The following is a 21,114-nucleotide window of genomic DNA, read 5'->3' as shown; positions in this document are numbered from 1 at the left end:
CAAACAACTTACGACTCGAGCATCCTTTATCAGCTGAGGCCGTGGTTGGTTTGCCGTGAGCCTGTTCACCCTCTGTCTCCGTGGAGATTAACTCGATGTGGTGTAGCCTCCACAGGCAGGGTAGGTCATGAATATTTCAACAGGCCAGCACAAAGCGTGGAGAACTTTAAACTCAACGCCTGGGTCCCCATACATCTTTAATGTGAGGCCATCCCCCACTGCATCGGGGAAGGGGATAAGCATGGTGTCCGTTCTCTGCCAAGCCCTGTCTTCCTCAGCCCATAAATAAACCAGCGGCAGAAGCACAGGAAACTCCAACTCCCCTCCACTACAGCAGGTTTGTTTTTGCCCAATCACACTTCTGTTTACACGCTCCACATTCTCAAATATTTTAGCCATCTCTTTGTGCCTGCACAATTACAGCAGTAATGGCAATCTATGACAATGGTCTCTCTCTCTCTCTCTCTCTCTCACACACACACACACACACACACACACACATTTTCACAGATAGTTGACAAAGTTAACAAATGAGAGAAGAAACATAATGAGTGCAGATGCCTCTGTGATTTATATTAGTGGCATATATGAAATGCTAAGCTAGCGTAGCACAGTTCCAGAAACGTTCAGAAACTATGTCAAGGTGCATATATGTGTTTTATATACACACACACACACACAAAGATGCCCCTGAGACAATCCAGCACATAACAGCGGGATGCAAGATGCCAGCAGGCAGGGCACACATGCAAAGCCATAAGTAAGTGGCTGGTATAGTGTACAGAAACATCTGTGAGGAGGCAGGAAGGTCTGAGGTCAGAGTGAGATACAGCACCAAGGTAGAGGAGAATGACCCTGCTCAGATCCTGTGGCATGTATATGAATGAAATTCAAGTGTTTGTGTGAAATTTGAATATGAAGCATGTGGTCTGCGTGAAGAGTTCAGCAGCTCTCTGCTTGCACAGCTGATGAAGTCCATCTGGCCAACGTGTCCCGTTCCCCAGGGGACTGTGTGTGTTACACTAGAGGGTCCCACCTATGCACTTCCTGCTGAAGTCCATCATTGCACAGTGAAGTCATGCTTTTCTTTCCCGTATATATATGGCTACACACAGCTCCCAGTGGTCGTGAGGGTTTCCCACACACTGACCCAAGCACTGACCCACACAGGTTAATAATGACATTGGCAGGTCGTATTAGCCATAAATGTCAGTAGCCGCATTTCCATGAGGGATTCTGGTTGACCTGGAGCCCTGGACTGGACCCACTGGATTGGTCCATTTGTGGAACCCTAAAAGAGACTGATGGTGAAATTGATGTTGTGTTTCTCTACTGCTCCACATTTGAGCTATGCCAGTATCCTAGCGAAAGGCAAACTATGAAACATTTGTGGCCTTCTTAATCAATCAGTGTCAGAATCCACTTTATTCCCATAAGCCCTCTGTGATTGTAAGATGCACAGGCTTGTATGGGATTGTTTATTTGTTTGTGTGTAGATACGGTAGAATAATTATCCCAGGCATAGTAAAGTATTTGTGTGTGTGTGTGTGTGTGTGTGTGTGTGTGATTCTTGAATGGCACTTTTGAATTGGTGATTACAGTTCTATTACATTCTAGTAAGTAGGCATGTTTTAATAAATCTATGTAGCCATAATCTTAGATTAATAATCAGACATTCTACCACTTCTGTCATACTTTTGTCCACTTCCTCCAGGCTACGAGACAAGGACATGCATAGTTATTACAGCAGGAGACATGTTTGTGTCAGTACGCAAATTCATGACATTATTACCTTCCCATTTTTTATTCATTGCTCGTTGGTGATCGCAAATCTTAAAATGCACACGTCAGTACAGGGAAACAGTTCTGTCATGCTGTAAAAACATCCCAGTTCATAAAGACCAGGCTGTTTCAGAGACAGAACGGGTCACGAACACGCCTTGCAGTCATGCTGACAAAAATGACACATTTCACAATCAAATATCATATTAGGGCTGTTTCACTTTTCGCACTGGAACACGTTGGCGCACAGCGAGTCAACGGCTCTCCCCTTTTCGTGGTACGGATGAACGCCAGTGCACTGCCCCATTCGAAAAAGCAGGTTTATTTCAGAAGAAAGAGTAACTGGTTATATTCCAGTAAATCAAATCTATTCCTGCTTTTCGCCACAGAAATGACCAATGGTGTTTACCAAACGGCTTTGTTGTTAAACATACCCAATTATTAAAATCCCACCTAATTAGAGGTGTTGAGCAGGCGTTTTGCGTAAGATTAATGGTTTTTAAAGTGCTCTTTCTCTTCATTATCATGCTGTCTTGCAAACGGATTCACTACGGTAGTGATGCGTGCTCGTTCCAGGAAAGGTTGGAAATAGTTGGGAAATTAGCTAATAGTGGCTCCCAATCCATCCCGCGCTGTCCATGTGGCACTGACCTGTTCCAAACCCAGCCATGTGTGCCGTGTACGCGGACGAAGGCACAGTAAAGAATATCCCAGTCTGTTTGGTCTTCGTGTGTTTGCATCATTCACCTATTAACCAAGAAGGGCAAGAAAAGCCTGTTTAGCGTTCAGCTTTAGTGTGTAAGACCTGTAACATACAGCGCAAGTATCTGCTGTCTGTTAGCAGTTAATGTGTGTGTGTGTGTGTGTGTGTGTGTGTGTGTGTGTGTGTGTGTGAGAGAGAGAGATACAGTTCCAGATTATCTTGGCAAAAAAAAAAAAAAAGCTTGAAATCTCTATCTTTTAGTTTGATAATTAGAAAAATTCATATTAATAAATTGATTAATTGAAGCATGTAGACTCGCACTGGTCCTTGATTTGGCTCATTTGGACTGACGCGAGCAGATCTGCTTTGGTTCTGCTGTTGTCTTTCTAAGGCAGGGGAGGTTTCCATGACTCAGACTGGAAGATTAAACAAAGGCTTGGGAATCCTGAGATGTGTACAGTCGAGTGTGTTTACCGCCACACAGACAACCGCTGGAAGCTCCTGTACCGTCTGGAATTCTGCACAAACTTTTCCCTCTTTTAAGAACAACAACAAAGTTTTGATGTTTTTATTTACCCGGGGCTTGCTAAGGCATTTCAAAGACAGAATGGCAGACTGGCAGCAGGAGGAACACAGAGCCACAGATCTTGCTCTTTAATTTCCACAAATGCTATTTTGGATGTGCGCTTTTCAGCATGTACAATCTCGCTGTCAGTGTGTCTGTGCTGTGCTCAAAGTGTAATTATCTGTGCATTCTTGAGTATTCTTGATGTCTGTTGATGGAATTTGTATGATTCTCATTTTCAGAGTTTGTTATGGGAATCAAAATGCATCATGGGAATTTGAACCCAGAAAAGTTACTGTGTGGAAGATGAGTGTTATTATTGCACATAGATACATGCATAAATGTCAGTGAAGTGTTCATTAATTAAGGTCTGATTGCTTTACACACGGGCTGTGGCGTCATTGAATTCCATCGTAGTAACATGCTAAGGAGAACTAACAAGGAAAATACTACACCAAAGGTGTGATCATTTTGTTCTCAAACAGCTTTTATTCCTCATTCTAAATGGCTCTGATCAGCTCGATAAAAAGTCACGTCTGATTCATATTTTTTTGGTTTCCGTAGCTCTTTTGTTGTTTTACAAAGCCAGCTGGAACGTTGAATTTGTGCACAAGTAGTTAACAGTAATGTGGAGTTCAGTAAGGATCTTGGCTACGATTAAGTGTCATTAACTTAATAGGGAGGTGGTGGAAAAAGGAGACTGATCTCAGAGCAGCTCATAATGAAATAATGACCTAAATCTAGACCTCCATCTAGTCCTGTCCTCTGGCAATAGTAGCGCTCAACTCATATGATAATGACTCCTGAAATTGACCCTCTAGAAGGTCCCTGTTTTTAAAGGACAGACACCCTTTGGTGATTAATACAGCGAGTCTAGGAAGTATATTGTATACGTAAGAGAAAAAAAAAATCAGATTATGCAAGCCATATGCTAGCCCTCATCAAATATTCATGTTGAATGCATTTGGGATTTGAGAGCATGTCTGTTTTCTGCGCTGCGCTGAGAGGAGATGAGATCCGTTTCTTTTGCAGTATCTGGATGGGAAGGCGTGTTTACACAGAAGAGGTGTGCAACCCTTCTCTCAGGTAATAAGCTTGTGTGAGCAGGTCTTACTCACTTCAGTGCGTAGATATTCATTCTGGCCTAGTCTGAGTTGGGTGCACTGCATGCTCTGGTTCCTGTATACGTAGGTAATCGCTGTATTGTGTGAAAACTATGTATTTCTGGATGTGTGGGTACAACAGTTTCAAGAGTTTAAGATGCTGGACACTGCACATACTTTGCATTTGGATCAATAGGATGCTTCAAATTTCTTCAGAAAAGCTGAAAGTTTACAGAACAGTTTTCTCCCCTCAGATCTTCCCGTACAGATTATGTTATTAAGGGATAATAATGCCGGTTTCTGAAAACCTTCAGTAGGTCTATTTTTAAATGAATCACAGAAATTACGGAACTGAAATTCATCTTTCCTGAACCTCATTTCTGTCTCACTGTCTGTGTGGAAACATCCGTTCCTCTCCCGACTTTGACGCGCTATTGTAAACGCGCAAAAATAGAGGACGTCCATAAGTCTTCGTCTCTGAGAGAGAAAGAGAGAGAGAGAGAGAGAGAGAGAGAGAGAGAGAGAGAGAGAGAGAGAGAGAGAGAGAGAGAGAGAGAGAGAGAGAACGAGAACTGCTCCATTGAGACTATTGGAGCCCTGGACTCTCTTCAGTAAATGTGCTGAGGGGAGATAGTGCTTTCTTCTGCTTTTCCTCCTGTTATCTGGCACTGGATGCCTGCTGCCCCACAGCCATTTTCTCATTTTGGAACTTATGACCCACTAGTCACCTTGGCTTTTTCCAGAGCTTTTAGGCAAACAGCATGTACCTTTAGCCTTACATCATAAATGGAGAGAGACAGAGAAGAGAGAGAGAGAGAGAGCGGGGGAGGGGGGGAGAGATTTTGGACAAGAAAGGGTACCACATGCATGCTGTCCTATTGAGGCCAAGAAAGCATCGGAGCCTGAACTCATGTGACCAGTAGGTGTTAATGTTGAATGATGTTATCACCACGCCACTGAGTACAGGTGGTGTGATGTTACGGTATGTGCGAGGCCCACAGATGTGTCCCAGCACCCACAAAGCTCCCGTGAAGAGAAGCCTCGCGCGCAGCGTGACCCAGAGCGTGGGCGGACGGCACACGTGAACTCATGCCGTAGCCAAAAAGAAAGGGGACAAAAATAAGAACGAAAAAAGACAAAGCTGGGAAAAGGGACGTTAAAGAAGCACGTGAAGTGGTGGCGAGGGTGGGAACAGAGCACAGCTCCTCCTACCTCCTCACAGGCTGCTCCGTAATCCAGGTCAAAGTGCTAATGGGCTCGACAGCCAGGCTCCACACCCCTCGCCCTCATTATGCTCACCGCTCATTGGATTTCAAAGCCCTTCTAGTCTGGCTCTTCCTGTAAAGGCAGAGAGCCGTGTGGCTCACAGGGGCCGCGGGGGGACAAATCCCCCCGCAGAGCCTGCCGTTGGGTTTAATGAGCAGGAGAAGCCCTTCTTCATGTCAGCGCTCATTACTGAACACCGATACCCTCGTTCTGCTCATGTGGTGACTATATTTCAGTACTGGTCACGTACACTGGAAATGTGCCATTTATTGTATATGTAAATAAGATTTGATTTGTTGTTTATTGTTAGAAGGTTATTATCTGGAGATCCCATTCGCCTAAATATGTTTTGACTGAAAAGCTTTGAGAGATATTTAAATCTCCCCTGACAAGGGTAGTCACGCAGGCTCTCGTAGGTTCGTAGGTGTTGAGTGAGTTGCTGTGTGAGGCAGAGCTCCACACAGACGCTCGATACCATTGGCCAACTTCTGCAGGGCTGGAGTAGGAGGCGGGGCTAGAGACAGGGACTGGGGCTGGATAAGTCATGTGACATATAGGAAGTGTTAGGAAGTGTTCAAGCTTTTTGTTTCAGGAGATAACAGAAGATAATATAGGTAGATATTTTTTCTGTTCAATTTTGGGTTTGTTCTATACAATTCAGTGTGTTTTCATAATTTTATTTATCATTAATTAAATGTATTTTAAAACATTTTTTATTATTATAGATGGGTGTTATTTTTTATCATATAACTTTTTAGTTGTACTCTGGGAGTTTCTTGAAGGAATTACTCCTAAATTGGCTGAAGACGCTCTCTGGAATATTAGGCCCCTGTCATAGTCTCAGGCTTCTTTCTGTCAGTTCTGCCTGACCATCTTCTAGTTGAGTACACTTCCAGACTGCAGAACACCTGGTCCTGGGCATAATGTGCACACCACCCTCAACACTGTTCATCATCTGTCAGTTTCAGCACAGCAGTGAAACTAGTACCTAAGCAGGGTGTTAGGGGTGTGGTAACATGGAAAGAGTGTGGTAGGGACATGGCAGCATGGTAGCATGGTAGGGGTGTGGTAGAGTTGTCATATAGGAGTGGTAATGGTAGTAACATGGTTGGGGCACGGTGGGGTGTGGTAGGGGTTTGGTAGTAGTGTGGTGAGGTGTAGGAGGAGCGAGACAAGAGTGTGTGGGGGGGTGCAGGCATATGTGTGGGTGTACATATGTCAGAGAGATGTATGGACAAGAGGGTTTGTGTGTGTGTGTGTGTGTGTGTGTGTGTCTGTGTGTGTGTCTGTGTGAGTGTGTGTGTGAGTGAGTGTGTGAGTGAGTGTCTGTGTGTGTGTGAGTAAGTGTCTGTGTGTGTGTGTGTGTATGTGTGTGTGTGTGTGTGTGTGTGAGTGAGTGTGTGAGTGTCTGTGTGTGTGTGTGTGTGTGTATGTGTGTGTATGTCTGTGTCTGTGTGTGTGTGTGTGTCTGTCTGTGTGTGTGTGTGTGTGTGTGTGTGTGTGTGTATGTGTGTGTGTGTGTGTGTGTGTGTGAGTGAGTGTCTGTGTGTGTGTGTGTATGTGTGTGTGTGTGTGTGTATATGTGTGTGTGTGTGTGTGTATGTGTGTGTGTGTGTGTGTGTGTGTGTGTGTGTGTGTGTGTGTGTGTATGTGTGTGTGTGTGTGTGTGTGTGTCTGTGTGTGTGAGTGTGTGCATGCGTGTGACTGCATGAGCAGTAGCTGTTGACAGTGTGTTTACATGCATTGACTGGAGGCACTGCAGTAGGACTGTGTGCCTCTCCAGAGAGTCTCCTAACGTCTGAGAGTAAGGCAATGAGTAAAACCTGTGTCAGGAGATACAGTTCCAGCACCTCTGAACAAACAAAATCTCCCCCTCGCTCTCTCTCCCTCTCACTGACATACATACATTCAGGAACAGATTGTATTGACACTGATGAAAGAAAAATATTTCTTTTTGGTATCAGTGTATATGCTGATTGCAATGGCACTCGACTTCATGTTACTGCTTATGTTAATGACCATTGATATTGCCATTGCAAGCAAAACAACTTGCAATTTTAGCCTTTGCAGCAACCCATCAATACACACAATGCAGCTGAACATCAGAGTTCTTACACCGTGATATTAATGGGTTAACAGCAGAATGCCCAGTGGCATAATTAATTCTTTTAATTGGTTGTTCCATTGAACCATTTTAAACTATTAATAAATAATGTAAGTTAGTCACTACTTTGGGCAGTTGAAATGATCAATCAGTGCTTTATATGGGCCCTGTCTTCTACTGTAGACCCAAATTACAGGCTTTTAGTTGCTTCCACTATGACCGAGAAGAGCATACCGCCATTATCACTTGTTCTCCGCATCGACTGTATGTTTTAGAGTCACTTATGTCTGCTTTTAAGCCGTGTTTTTATTCCCCCGATGCCCGAACATGGTTTTAAAACTGATTAAGCCCCCACCCCTCCACCCTCCCAAAAATGGAAGCAATCTCTTTTCTTCTGTGTACTGCAGCTCTGGTCATTTCAGCCTGTAGCAGTCCCCTATTTTTTAATGCTTTTGTTGAGAAGACGACGGCGATTTACGCTGAAGCAGTGATACAGTGAGAGCTGGGTGCCGCAGAGGCTGCAGCTCTAATTGATTATTTGCACAGAGCTGTAACACACCAGTGTGTATCAGCGAGGTGCAGCGCATCCAGAGGAAATTATATAGAACAGATAACAAGATCACATGTGGAGGAATTGATTTCTACTGCCAGCTTTATGAATCTGTTTCTTTCTCAGTCCAAATGGCTTTTTCTCCCTCCTGCCGGCTCCATCTAGGTTTTCCGCATTAAGGCGAGGTGCACGGCAAGTTTGAAATGATCGCGACACGTTTCAGCCGATGCAGACTTTCACCGTGCTATTTAGATTTGAGAGAAAGTGTGTACTGCAGGATTTCTGTATTACCTGAAAGTTCAGGTAACATCTTTGAGAAGTTCAGGTAACCTCCTTGAGAACTTCAGATAACATCTTTGAGAAGTTTGTTGGGAAAAATAAACTTTAGGAAAATGCATGTTTGTGCTGTTGTGGCACCTGGACTGTGATTCTTCTTGTGGTCATGCTGTTTGCTGGGTAAACTGGGCGTGTAAAGATGATTCCTGTTCGGGTGTGTATGGTGTGTTTGGAAGGTTGGATGTATAAGGGAAGGTATGAAAATAACCCATTTGTGAGTCTGAGTTTAACCAACCTGACATGCCTGTATAACTAACCAACCTGACATGTCTGTATAACGGACCAACCTGACATGTCTGTATAACTAACCAACCTGACATGTCTGTATAACGGACCAACCTGACATGTCTGTATAACTAACCAACCTGACATGTCTGTATAACTGACCAACCTGACATGTCTGTATAACTGACCAACCTTACATGCCTGTATAACTGACCAACCTGACATGTCTGTATAACTAACCAACCTGACATGTCTGTATAACTGACGAACCTGACATGTCTGTATAACTGACCAACCTGAGCCTGCCTGTATAACTGACCAAGCCCTATTTGGTTTTGCTGTAAGAGGTTGGTTTCTTGATGCTACAGTGGAATCTGACTCATGGAGCACACAAAAATCCTAATTAAAGAGAAAAGCATTTCAAGAATCCAGGGTTGTATGGAGTCCAATGCTATAGATAATGCCAGATAATTATTTATTTTTACACCTGCAACTACAAGACCTGTGAATTCCTGGGGCACTGTTGCATTGACCTGATACTACAGACAGTCGTGTGTGTAAAAGAAAACTGAGCCAGCAAACAGAGAAGTCATTTCTGTTCTTATGAGATGAACTCGGTCTCATGGAGCCTGTTGCTCACTGTGTGCTGTCAGAAGGTGACACAGATCATTATTACCAAGATGCGCGTGGGTAAAACTCTTCTGAAGTGAGTTCTTTGGCAGAAGGCAAACATTTGCATCTTGGTTTTCTTGTGATTTCTGGCTCCTGACCAAACCAGTTAGGCATTGGCTAAAAGTACAATGGTTGTGTACTGAAAACAGAACTGGAGGTTTGGGTCAGAGGAAAAAAATGTGTGTGTTGGATTAATCAATGTTTGGTTTCTGTCCACCTTTGAGAATTTGTTTGACTGTTGATGAAAGTGTCAGCCTCATGGGTGAACTCAGCTTAATACATTTCTAATGGACATTTTGTCATGAGCTAGTCCATCTCAAATACATTTCAACATTTTACAAGGAAATCTGAGGGGGATGAAAGACATAACCAGGGCGCTGCTTTCAAAGCCTTTTTCATTTTTTTTATCAAGGTTTTTCAAACACTTTTTTAAAACCTGTGAATGAGTTTAAATAATTTGAAAGAATCTTAGATCAATGAAGGAATGTGTTCTGTAGAATTTTTGGTCCAGATTCTTCAGACTGGCATCTGCATGCAGAGCAACTCTGGTTTCAGAGGCTGGGTTAGCATAAGGTTCGCTTTAGTGCATTATAAGTGCATGCATGCTCATAAACAATGAGGTCCGCTTGTTTAGATACAGACAGTGAGGTCCGCTTGTGTAGGTTCACACAATGAGATCCACTCGTGTAGGTTCTCACTGTGAGGTGCACTCGCGTAGGTTCACACTGTAAGATCCACAGGTGCAGGTTCAGACCACTGCGTGATGGATCTCTGTGTTATTATGGACTTTGTTGCCCTGCTTTCCTGGATACATTTTGTGCTGACTTATATGTGAAATGAGGCACCTTCAGTCTTACTCTGGTCTGTTTCATTGCATCACCAGTTAGAGTGTGAAGCCACGATGTCCCACGGCTGTTTCCAGATCAGCTCCACCAGCACAGAGAGCCGAGGGGAGCCAGATTCACCATTGATCTGCATTATCATGGCCCAAACTCGGCACCGCATCAGACGCAAAACAGCATGAACTAGAAAATTTAAAAACCATCCACTTGTGTAATTGTGCAGTAAACCTCCATTGGTCTGGCAAAGTGATTTTTCTCTGGTGCAGATTATATTTTTCTCTGTTTATTAACAGTTGGTGAGGAAAGGTTCGGGCCTGTAGTCCTTGAGAATATCTCCATGCTCCTCAGCTGCTGACAGCATTGTAGAAGTCCTATAAAGGATTAGCACTGTAGAAATCTTTTTTATGATTTCGGGATCTTTTGCTAAAGTGAAAAGGAAATCAATTTTGAATGTGTTTCTGTTGGCGAACAGAAGTAAGGTTCATACGTTACATAAGCAACATGCTCAATCATGCGTAAACCTCAGCTAGATCTTAGATAATCTAATTAACTATTTATCATGGTGAGAAAGCATTTTCTCATATCAGGGACGTGAGTCATTTTAGCAAATGCAGCCTGCATTTGTTTTTGGTAGCAGGTGACATGAAGTCTCTTTTCATGCAGTCTTAAACCAAGTGATTTTGGGAATATTGAATGCCACGCTCACACGGAGAACAAGGGAACAGTCTTTGAACGAGGGTCATCTCCAAGCAGAGACAGCTGCGCCTCAAGTGCGTTAGATTTGCTGTCATTTTGAAAACTGTTATTATCATAATGGGCTTTAAAAACTGTAAGGTAAAGGTCATTTGTTCATTATTTCTGATATTTACAGAGATACTGAAATGCCCAAATGGGTGGTCTGAATACATTAAGTGCTGTTAGTTTAGGTAGCAATCGACTGCCCTCACGCTCTTTCCCGCTGAAGCGGACTGGCGGTCAGCCGGGTCGATATATATCTGGCCCTGGAATCTGCCGTGTGGGTGTGTCGTCTTCCATTAGAAGTCCCTGGTGGTTAGCAGTAAAAAAAAATAATACTGTTCTCGAAAAACACTCCCATTTTATCGCTGTTCTTCTCTTACTCAGTGTAATATGAGTTTGAAAAGAGTAATCCGAGTCTCTCTGATGTCTTTATCTGTGTGCGAAGATGATAACTACAATGTCCATTTCCCACTTTTCATCTGATGAAGGCTGCCGAAATAATCAGACACGCCGTCCTCTCATGATCCGTAGCGCTATTTTTCCATTTCTCCCCATACTGGATTGATCGGAATGCCGTTCCAGGGAACATGGGCGGATAAGTGGTGCTGAGTTGAGTCTACTAATGCCAAGCGGACCTCGAGATTAACCTCACAGTTAGACACAGCTTAGACAAAGTCAGTGAGGAGTCAGTGATGTGACGTGATACGGATGTTGGGGACCACTTTTTGAAACTGTAAATATGAAAATATTTGTCTTTCCTCTATAATCTATTTTTGCTTCATTTATTATATAGTAATTCTAGTATTCATATGCTTGTTTTAGTCAATAAAACAAAATGTATTATGTTCCTACTGAGAATCAGAAAATGTTTGCACTGAAATTTGTCACACGATGCTGAGTTAATAAACAATGTACCACTGAGATTTTGTGAAACTAGATCAATTATTTTTAATCGAAATAAATAGAAAACAATTGTAGTATATTATGTTTTAAACCATCGTGCCGATACGTGTATTGTTCAACACTAGTAGGATTAACAAATGTGGACATGAAACCTTTAGTGAACCTCTTCCTTTCAGGAAACTTCAGCGGTTTCATCTTCAGTGAACATGTGTGCCTGAGGACTTGATTCTTTAAAGGGAACATGAATTTGAGGTGTAGCTGCATGCAACACCCAGTCGGAATTCTTGTCTTGTCCCCAGCACTTTTCAAGGACAATTTGTTTGTGTGTGTGTGTGTGTGTGTGTGTGTGTGTGTGTGTGTGTATGTGTGTGTAAAGTATATAAAGTATAAGTATAATGTATGGAAAGCGTGAATATTTTCAAAACTGTGGGTTTCCTACTAAAGTCATAGATGACGCCATTTCTTGTGTTTTCTCTGTTCAGAGAGTGGACGCACTGACCTATAAACAGTCTGCTGTTAAGGTGCTGACTTATCATCCTACAAATAAAACAGTAACTGATATTATACTGAAACACGTCAGAATCCTCCAGGACGATGCTGAGACCATGTCACCCTTTTAAGGATCCTCCACTAATCTCCTACAGACGAGACAAAAACATCAAAGATGCTCGTTAAGAGTGAGATAAACATTACCGTTCAGATAATAAATGTGGTACTGTAGCCTGCAAGTAGCTCCAGATGTGCTACATGTACCCTTATTAATGCATCCACTGAACTAACTGGCACAAACGGATGAATTGTCATCCCCCATTCCTCCCCATGCATCACTGTGGGAGTTTGTCTGCTGTATTACTTGTAAGAGATGTAATCAGCTTTACACGGGAGACACCAAGAGAAGGCCTGCTGATCAGTTTTTGAACACCTTCAGACCATCAGAATTAAGAATTTGTCCCTTCCAGTGTCAAGACATTTTAATACTAATGGACACTGTATTAAAGTCATACAACAGTGAAATTAGGAAACTCAAAGAAAAAGAAGTCATCTATACCCTTGGAACTTTAGAAATATGTGGCTTGAGTATTATGATTTAAACATGCACTTTTGTACTTGCATACCTTATGAAATTTGTGTACGATTTTCAATACACACTTCAATATACACTACAGTTGTTCACCTGGAATCTTTGTCAGATATACAGTGGTGTGAAAAAGTGTTTGCCCCCTTCCTGATATCTTATTTTTCTGCATGTTTGTCACACTTAAATGTTTCAGATCATCAAACAAATGTAAATATTAATATAAATAAAGATAACACAAGTAAACACAAAATGCAGTTTTTAAATGAAGGTTTTTATCATTAAGGGGAAAAAAAAAATCCAAACCTACAACCTACATGAACCCCTCCCCCCCCCCCCCCCAGACACACCCAGGCCTGATTACTGTCACACCTGTTCTCAATCAAGAAATCACTTAAATAGGACCTGCCTGACAAAGTGAAGTAGACCAAAAGATCCTCAAAAGTTAGGCAGCATACTGTGATCCAAAGAAATTCAGGAACAAGAGGGATACAAAGTAATTGAGATCTATCAGTCTGGAAAAGGTTATAAAGCCATTTCTAAAGCTTTGGGACTCCAGCGAACCACAGTGAGAGCTATTATCCACAAATGGCGAAAACATGGAACAGTGGTGAACCTTCCCAGGAGTGGCCGGCCGACCAAAATTACCCCAAGAGCACAGCGACGACTCATCTAAGAGGTCACAAAAGACTCCACAACAACATCCAAAGAACTGCAGGCCTCACTTGCCTCAGTTAAGGTCAGTGTTCATGACTCCACCATCAGAGGCTGGGCAACAATGGCCTGCATGGCAGAGCTCCAAGACAAAAACCACTGCTGAGCAAAAAGAACATAAAGGCTCGTCTCGGTTTTACCAGAAAAAATCTTGATGATCCCCAAGACTTTTGGTAAACTATTCTGTGGACTGATGAGGCAAAAGTTGAACTTTTTGTAAGGTAAATGTCCCATTACATCTGGCATAAAAGTAACAAAGCATTTCAGAAAAGGAACATCATACCAACAGTAAAATATGGTGGTGGTACTGTGATGGTCTGAGGCTGTTTTGCTGCTTCAGGACCTGGTAGACTTGCTGTGGTAAATGAAACCATGAATTCTGCTGTCTACCAAAAAATCCTGAAGGAGAATGTCCGCCCATCTGTTCGTGACCTCAAGCTGAAGCGCACTTGGGTTCTGCAGCAGGACAATGATCCAAAACACCCGCAAGTCCACCTCTGAATGGCTTAAGAAAAACAAAATGAAGACTTGAGTAGCCTACTCAAAGTCCTGACCTGAATCTGATTGAGATGCTGTGGCATGACCTTAAAAAGGTGGTTCATGCTCGAAAACCCTCCAATGTGGCCGAATTACAACAATTCTGCAAAGATGAGTGGGTCTCAATTCCTCCACAGTGCTGTAAAAGACTCATTGCCAGTTATTGCAAACGCTTGATTGCAGTTGTTGCTGCTAAGGGTGGCCCAACCAGTTATTAGGTTTAGGGGGTAATCACTTTTTCACACAGGGCCATGTAGGTTTGGATTTCTTTTTCCCCTTAATAATAAAAACCTTCATTTAAAAACTGCATTTTGTTTACTTGTTATCTGTTTGATCTGAAACATTTAAGTGTGACAAACATGCAAAAAAATTTTTTTTTGTTTTGTTTTTTTGTTTTTTTTTCCCCACATGTGTGTAATTTATTTGTATACATAAAGTATTTATATTGATAATTTTCATTTTTTCCACATTTTAGTGTGATGAGTCAGAAGATTGTATTGTTGTACGAACATTCTGCATGCAAGAAATAAACTTCACATAATGACAGCATTTGCAACTCTTGTGTGTTGTCTTCCCTTTTCTTGGCTAACTATTAAGCATTCTTAACAGCAGTAGACACACGTCTGCCTGGACCACTGCTGAGAACACTAACGTGGCGCGTGCTTTTGGCTACAGAGCGTTTCATTCATTCAGAATGTCTGATCCCGGTCCATAGCATGGATATTTGGTGAAAATATCTTTTACTCAATCAAATCTACAGAGACGTTTTTAAAACCCGGTGTTCCCGGGTGGCCCTATATTTAGCCGCACGGTGACGATGCGCTTCAGTTTTCAAGCCAGCTTTGTGTGTCTGTGTTTCTCTGTTGGCAGATCTGACAGGTAGCGCCCGCGCCATGAGGACTCTGCTAAAGTACCTGGATAGGATGAGATGTTTCCGGAAGCGCTCTACCATTCCCTTTCTGGTGGTGCTGATTACTTTTCTGCTTTTCATAAACCTCTACATGGAGGACGGCTACGTGCTAGTGAGTACCCCATGCTCATCAGCACCTGCAGGTTGCACACGCGCAGATGAATCGAGCACGTTTATATAACCTTTACCTCGTGTACTTAGCTGCTGTGCTCCGTTCGACTGCACTGTGCTAGGGCCACGTGAACCTGAAGCGTGTTTCATTAAATAACCACGGCAAGCACAGGAAAAATACTTATCTAATAGACTGCAACAATATTGTTTAAGCTGACAAAGCTCAAAACGACTATTATTCACCATAAATATATGTAATATGGAATGACTTCACAGGTTGTAATGCATATATCCAGGCTATTTCTGAAGGCATGTCATTGGCCTATACAGACAGGCTTCTGTCCACAAATCTTGCTTCCATTTGCACCATCTAATGGTTTATTTATTTACTTTTTTTTAAATTAGCAAATCTATGAAAGTAGTTTTCACATTTTCACAAGGCCTGGTATAAAGGTGCTGTAATTATATGCATTGATTTTTATTTTATGTTGCATGTGTGTAAATTATCTGCACTCCAAATGCATCATGTTTGAAATTTAATGATGCTGTCAAAATTCAGGAGTCTCATTTGTAATTTATGAGGCCAAGTTTATGATCAAAACTTTGGGATCATACCGTGTCATGTATTTGTATTTTGAATTATTAAAGAGTTTTTAACAAACTGTATTTCTGAGTTTTCTGAGCCATTATCACAGATGTGTGCACTCTGATCACGTTAAAGCACACTATGATGTACCCTTTAAGCCGACTGATATTGTATAAAACTAAATGAATGTAAAGTTTGAGAAAACTGTGGTACCATCCACGGCCTAGTTTTGCTATTCTCAGGGGGCGGGGTCTATTAACACATACTGCAGTAATGAGACTCTGGCCTTTCCAAAAGTGTCCTCATAGTGCAGCTATGTACAACCTACTCCTGAGTCCATACTGGGATAAATAAACCAGTGTGCAGTCAGGAACAAAATCTAGAATCTGTAAAATTTACGTTTGATCTGCAGTCTCCAGTTACAGTGCAGCCTTCTCCATCCAACACACGCAGCAGCCTGCCGTTGGATTCATGGTTTAGCTTGGCCAACATGGCATCTGTTTGAGTAAAACTAACCATTTATCAAACTCCAGCCTCAAGCTGTTGGATATAGTGAATGTGCTTGGAAGAAACTCAATAAAAGACAAAATAAAAGCCCCCCCCCAAAAAGAGACCTCTTCTATCAGTTTAAACGTGCACCAGTATTTCCCTTTCATATAATTTTTGCTTATAATTTGAGTGCATGGTACTGTTTCATGAAGTATTTAAAGAGGCTGTCTGTGTTATAATTGAAACCACCCACCTGGAATAATTCCCCATGGGAATGTGACTGTGTTGTTCCCGCTGAAGGAGGAGGACAAACGACAGTTGAGGGAGGCGTCTATGCACCCGCTAAATTCTGAGCGATACGTTCACACCTTCAAAGACATCACCAATTTCTCTGGAGCCATTAATGTGACATATCGCTACCTGGCTGGAACTCCTTTGCCTCGAAAAAGTATTGTGATTTATTCTTTATGTGTATTACATAACTCATAAAGTTATATAATATTGCATGGTGTCTCTTTTGAATGAGGTTCAAGAAAAAAAAAATGCTAAAAAGAAAGTGAGTTTTAATTTGACACAATAAAACGTGCAAAGTGCTGTGCAGTGATGAGCAATGTAATCCTCTGTGGGTGGTTTGGGATATAACATTTACTCTCTTTCCCCCTTTAATAGAGTATCTCACGATTGGACTGTCATCAGTGAAAAGGAAACGAGGAAATTACCTTCTGGAGACTATCAAATCCATTTTTGACCAGTCAAGCTATGAGGAGCTCAAAGAGATCATTGTGGTGGTCCACCTTGCAGACTTCGACCTGGCTTGGTGTGAGAGCTTGGTCCAAGAGATCTCCAGGAAATTCGGTCACCATATTATTGCAGGTCGTCTTCTGATCATTCACGCACCCGAGGAGTATTACCCGTCTTTGGATGGGCTAAAGCGAAACTACAACGACCCAGAGGACCGGGTGCGGTTCCGCTCCAAGCAGAATGTGGACTACGCTTTCCTCCTCAACTTCTGTGCCAACCTCTCTCACTTTTACGTGATGCTGGAGGACGACGTGCGATGCTCACGGAACTTCCTCACGGCACTGAAGAAGGTGATCACGTCCAGAGAGGGCTCGTACTGGGTGACACTGGAGTTCTCCAAGCTGGGCTACATCGGGAAGCTTTACCACTCGCGAGATCTTTCCCGACTTGCACATTTCCTGCTCATGTTCTATCAGGAGATGCCCTGCGACTGGCTCCTGATCCATTTCCGAGGCCTACTGGCCCAGAAGGATGTGATACGCTTCAAGCCATCCCTCTTCCAGCACATGGGATACTACTCATCTTACAAGGGGGCTGAGAACAAACTAAAAGACGACGATTTTGAGGAAGACTCACTTGATATCCCAGACAACCCGCCTGCCACGCTGTACACAAACATTAATGTGTTTGAGAGCTATGATGCAGCCAAAGCATATAGTAGTGTGGATGAATATTTCTGGGGCAAGGCGCCTTCCACCGGCGACTTCTACGTCATAGTCTTCAACAAGGCCACCAAAATCAGTAAGATAAAGATTGCCACCGGGACGGACGATCGGCAAAATGACATTTTGCACCATGGAGCTTTGGAAGTTGGGGAGAAATTGGTGGGAACCAAAAAAGGCAAGCAGTGCTCCTCCTACATCACACTAGGGGAGTTTAAGAATGGGAACATCGAGGTTAACCACGTGGACCATAAGATCGCTTTTGACATAGAGTGTGTTCGCATTGTTGTTACAGCGAACCAGAAAGAATGGCTGATCATCAGAAGCATATGCCTGTGGACTACACAGACTCCAAGTCAGTGAGAACTGGTGTGGACCATTACAATATCCATCACACAAAGGCACAACAATCGGTTGTTCAGTTTGCTCTTTATTTATCTTTTTATTCAGTTTTCTATTTATTATATTATTTATTCTTTTTTAATATCAGAGAACCCTTTGGTTCACACTTTAAGTATATATGGAAGTACATGCCACATGTCAAAGATTCATATTTTTCTGATGACTTTACCACCAACACTTCAAGAATGATATTACTCTTTGGCTTATCCTTTTTCCCTGATTATTCCACATCTCTTCAGCTGAAAACCTCAGCAGCCAAGCTGTCCAGGTTTTGTTCGCTGGGCAGTGGGTGGCTTATTCAGTTCCAGCCGCAGTCTTGGGAGGTGCAGTAACGTGCTCATGACCTGCTGAAACCTTCACAAAAAAGCATCTCTAAGCAAGCTTTTGTTGTTGTTGTTGCTGATGTTATTGTTGTTCATAGTTTTGATTTGTAATATTTCCCCCAAAATTTTTTGTTGTTGTTTGTTTTTTTAGTTGACAGTTTCCTTATCCTTCCATCATATTAGCAAGCACATGGTCAATGCAACATTGAATATACAATGTATTGTGGCATGAATTTAGTCGACAGCTGTTCTTATTGTCTTCCCATTGAGTGGTAGCAAAAAAAAAGTCATTTTATTCAATCAACCTTAGGCCCAGAGGGTCACCTTTAGACTAGTGTTTTGAGATTGCAGTGTGTAGTTTGTCAGTGTTTTCCTTCGAAAGCATGGCCCCGGACCCCCGTTTCATCTGAGCCATCCTCTGAAGGCTCGTGATTGAACGGTACAGTGCCAAACGAGCTGGACTGCTCTCCCCTTCTTTTTCCTTTGGCCTCGTTTTGCCTCAGCACAATATTATCCAGGTAAATTGGATTTTGTTTTGGCGTTCCCCGTGTTCAGTCACAACAGTAATACCTCCCCCCACCCCCCACCCTCCCCTGTGTTTATCACTCTCTCCTCTATCACCTAGATCAATCTACTTCGGCCCATCACTGACCTTATGTCTTCTGCATTCACTGACATTAGCCCTGCTTACAGAAAAAACAGGATCAGACTAAATAAACGTTTACATAGTATGATAGGACTAGTGAAAACTGTGCAGACTACAGTCTACGCAGACTACCCCCAGACATATCTTAGCCCTGGTGAGACCACCATTTCCTGATCAGGCGAGGTGTTTTCTTTTGCTGGATGAATGGGGGCTTTTGTCAGCGTAGACAGAACCACCTGAGAAAGCACCAGGTGGGTATTCAAATTCATACCGACAGGATTGCTGGAAGCTCTCTGCTGGCTTCATAATGAACTACTTGAAAACATGTCACTCAGCGGAGCAAGAAGGGCCCGGAAGCGAGGAATCCTGGAATTCAGTTTAGGCTTTATTTCTTGTTTTCAAATTGTCTGCACTTTGAACCTGATTGGCATTGTACTGTACTCAGTTTGTAATTTGATATAAATGCTGTTTACAACGGATGACATTACACTTGGAGTGCTGTCTAGGTCTTTAAGTGAAGAGAATGTCTTTTTGATGTATATTTATGTTGTATTCTCTCATCACATCGTTTGTCACATGGTACTGTATGAATATTGTAAAATGACATATATTTTTTTACATGTATCATTAGATCTGTTTGCCTTGTATATTGTACCTAAATACAAATTGAATCAAAGATGTATGGAAACAAACATGAATGCCATAGATCTGGGAAAAATATCCAGTTCTGCTCTTTTTTTCTGTGTACACTAGCTTTTCATAGAGTTAAAAGAATACTCTTTTGAGATAAAATGTGTGCACCACAAATGCATGTACACACCCACACGCCAAAACGCACACACACACAGTCTGAGAAGTGAAGTCAATTATTTTTCTGGAATATTCTCAGGACCTGTGTCCTCCCATGCTTCCAGGCCTGTATTTGTTTTGATATACCAGTGTTTACAAGTTAAAACAGGCCATTCTGTTTTTAACCCCCACCACACACACCACCGACAAATAAACATTAACTTATGTGGCATTTAAAGTAGGTTTGGATTCTTGAACCAGTCACAAATGTTATTGGCTTTTACCACAACGTGACCCAAGGCAGACGTTTGCTCATGTGTTATTCATCTATATATTCACAAAAATTGTGCTATTTTAATACATACTTAATGAATGTACTGCACTGAGGCCTTTTGGGTGTATTTCCTTGGTTCAGTTCATTGTTTTAGCTTTTTTGATGCAAACACATTGCACAGTATATAATGAATATATATTAATTTTAAACTGTGATACACATGTATAAGTAGTGCCAGTTAACTAACAGTCTCACTAAAAATGTGCTAAAGGTGTCTTCCAAATGCAAATGCAGTAGACATCTGTCAGAACGTGCCATAATTTTGCGTATCATCTTCACAGTTGCCAACCAAACTAGCTTTATTCCCGACTCAGAAACTTGTTAAGAACCATTTTCAAAGCTGCAACAACCCTCACTTTAAGAAAACCAGCATATACCTTATTTATGTAGGAGCTTTTAGTTTTCAGTCAGAAATGATCATCTCACAGAATGACAGTCCTGCCTACAGTCCTGATTGATTGCTTGTGCTTCAGGTATACAAAAGGGTAGAAAACCAAGACCAAAATGCACTTGGAATGAATTCAAATTCTTAGAAATGTTCTAAGGCAATTTAATCTGAATGTAATGACAGCCATACAGAGCACACATAGCTCACCGTATGCACAGATCAATAGCACTGATGCAACAAACTGCCATAACCTGCACATCTTCAAATTTTAGAGTTTAGCCCTAATTTACACAAGATTACCTGGGTTATAAATCTGTCATGGTTGGGGGTGGGGCAGTAGAGACAGATGTGGGGGCTAATTGCCTTGCAGAAGGTGGGGGCTTTTGGAGAACACGGCCAGTGGAGACAGAGACAATAAGTGTTCTTCCAAAGCCTTTCGAAAGGTCATTTGAAACTGGCAAATCCTCTTAAGTCACTGTGTTTTAGAATGATAATGAAGAAAGCTTGGCTTGCAATCCAACCACTTGTGCTTATTTTTAACAAATGAACATTAAAGTA

General features: G+C 42.1%; 1 protein-coding gene across 4 annotated transcripts in view; it reads left to right on the top strand.

Annotated features, from left to right (window-relative positions):
* mgat4c (mgat4 family member C) overlaps positions 1–20,275 on the top strand; it is a 109,645-nt gene extending 89,370 nt beyond the window's left edge. For 3 of the 4 annotated variants that reach the window (XM_035524882.2, XM_081716786.1, XM_081716785.1), the window contains 3 exons: positions 14,986–15,137; positions 16,512–16,659; positions 16,881–20,275. In XM_035524882.2, the coding sequence (XP_035380775.1) occupies positions 14,986–15,137; positions 16,512–16,659; positions 16,881–18,037 (1,457 nt within the window). In that variant the 3' untranslated portion in view covers positions 18,038–20,275. The remainder of the gene's footprint in view (positions 1–14,985; positions 15,138–16,511; positions 16,660–16,880) is intronic. The other variant, XM_081716784.1, reaches the window with a different exon arrangement.
* Positions 20,276–21,114: the final 839 nt, after the last annotated feature.

The sequence above is a fragment of the Electrophorus electricus genome, chromosome 6 (assembly GCF_041902795.1).
Source record: "Electrophorus electricus isolate QZ-2024a chromosome 6, ASM4190279v1, whole genome shotgun sequence".
Classification (NCBI taxonomy): Eukaryota; Metazoa; Chordata; class Actinopteri; order Gymnotiformes; family Gymnotidae; genus Electrophorus; species Electrophorus electricus.
This window is presented reverse-complemented; position numbering and strand designations above follow the sequence as displayed.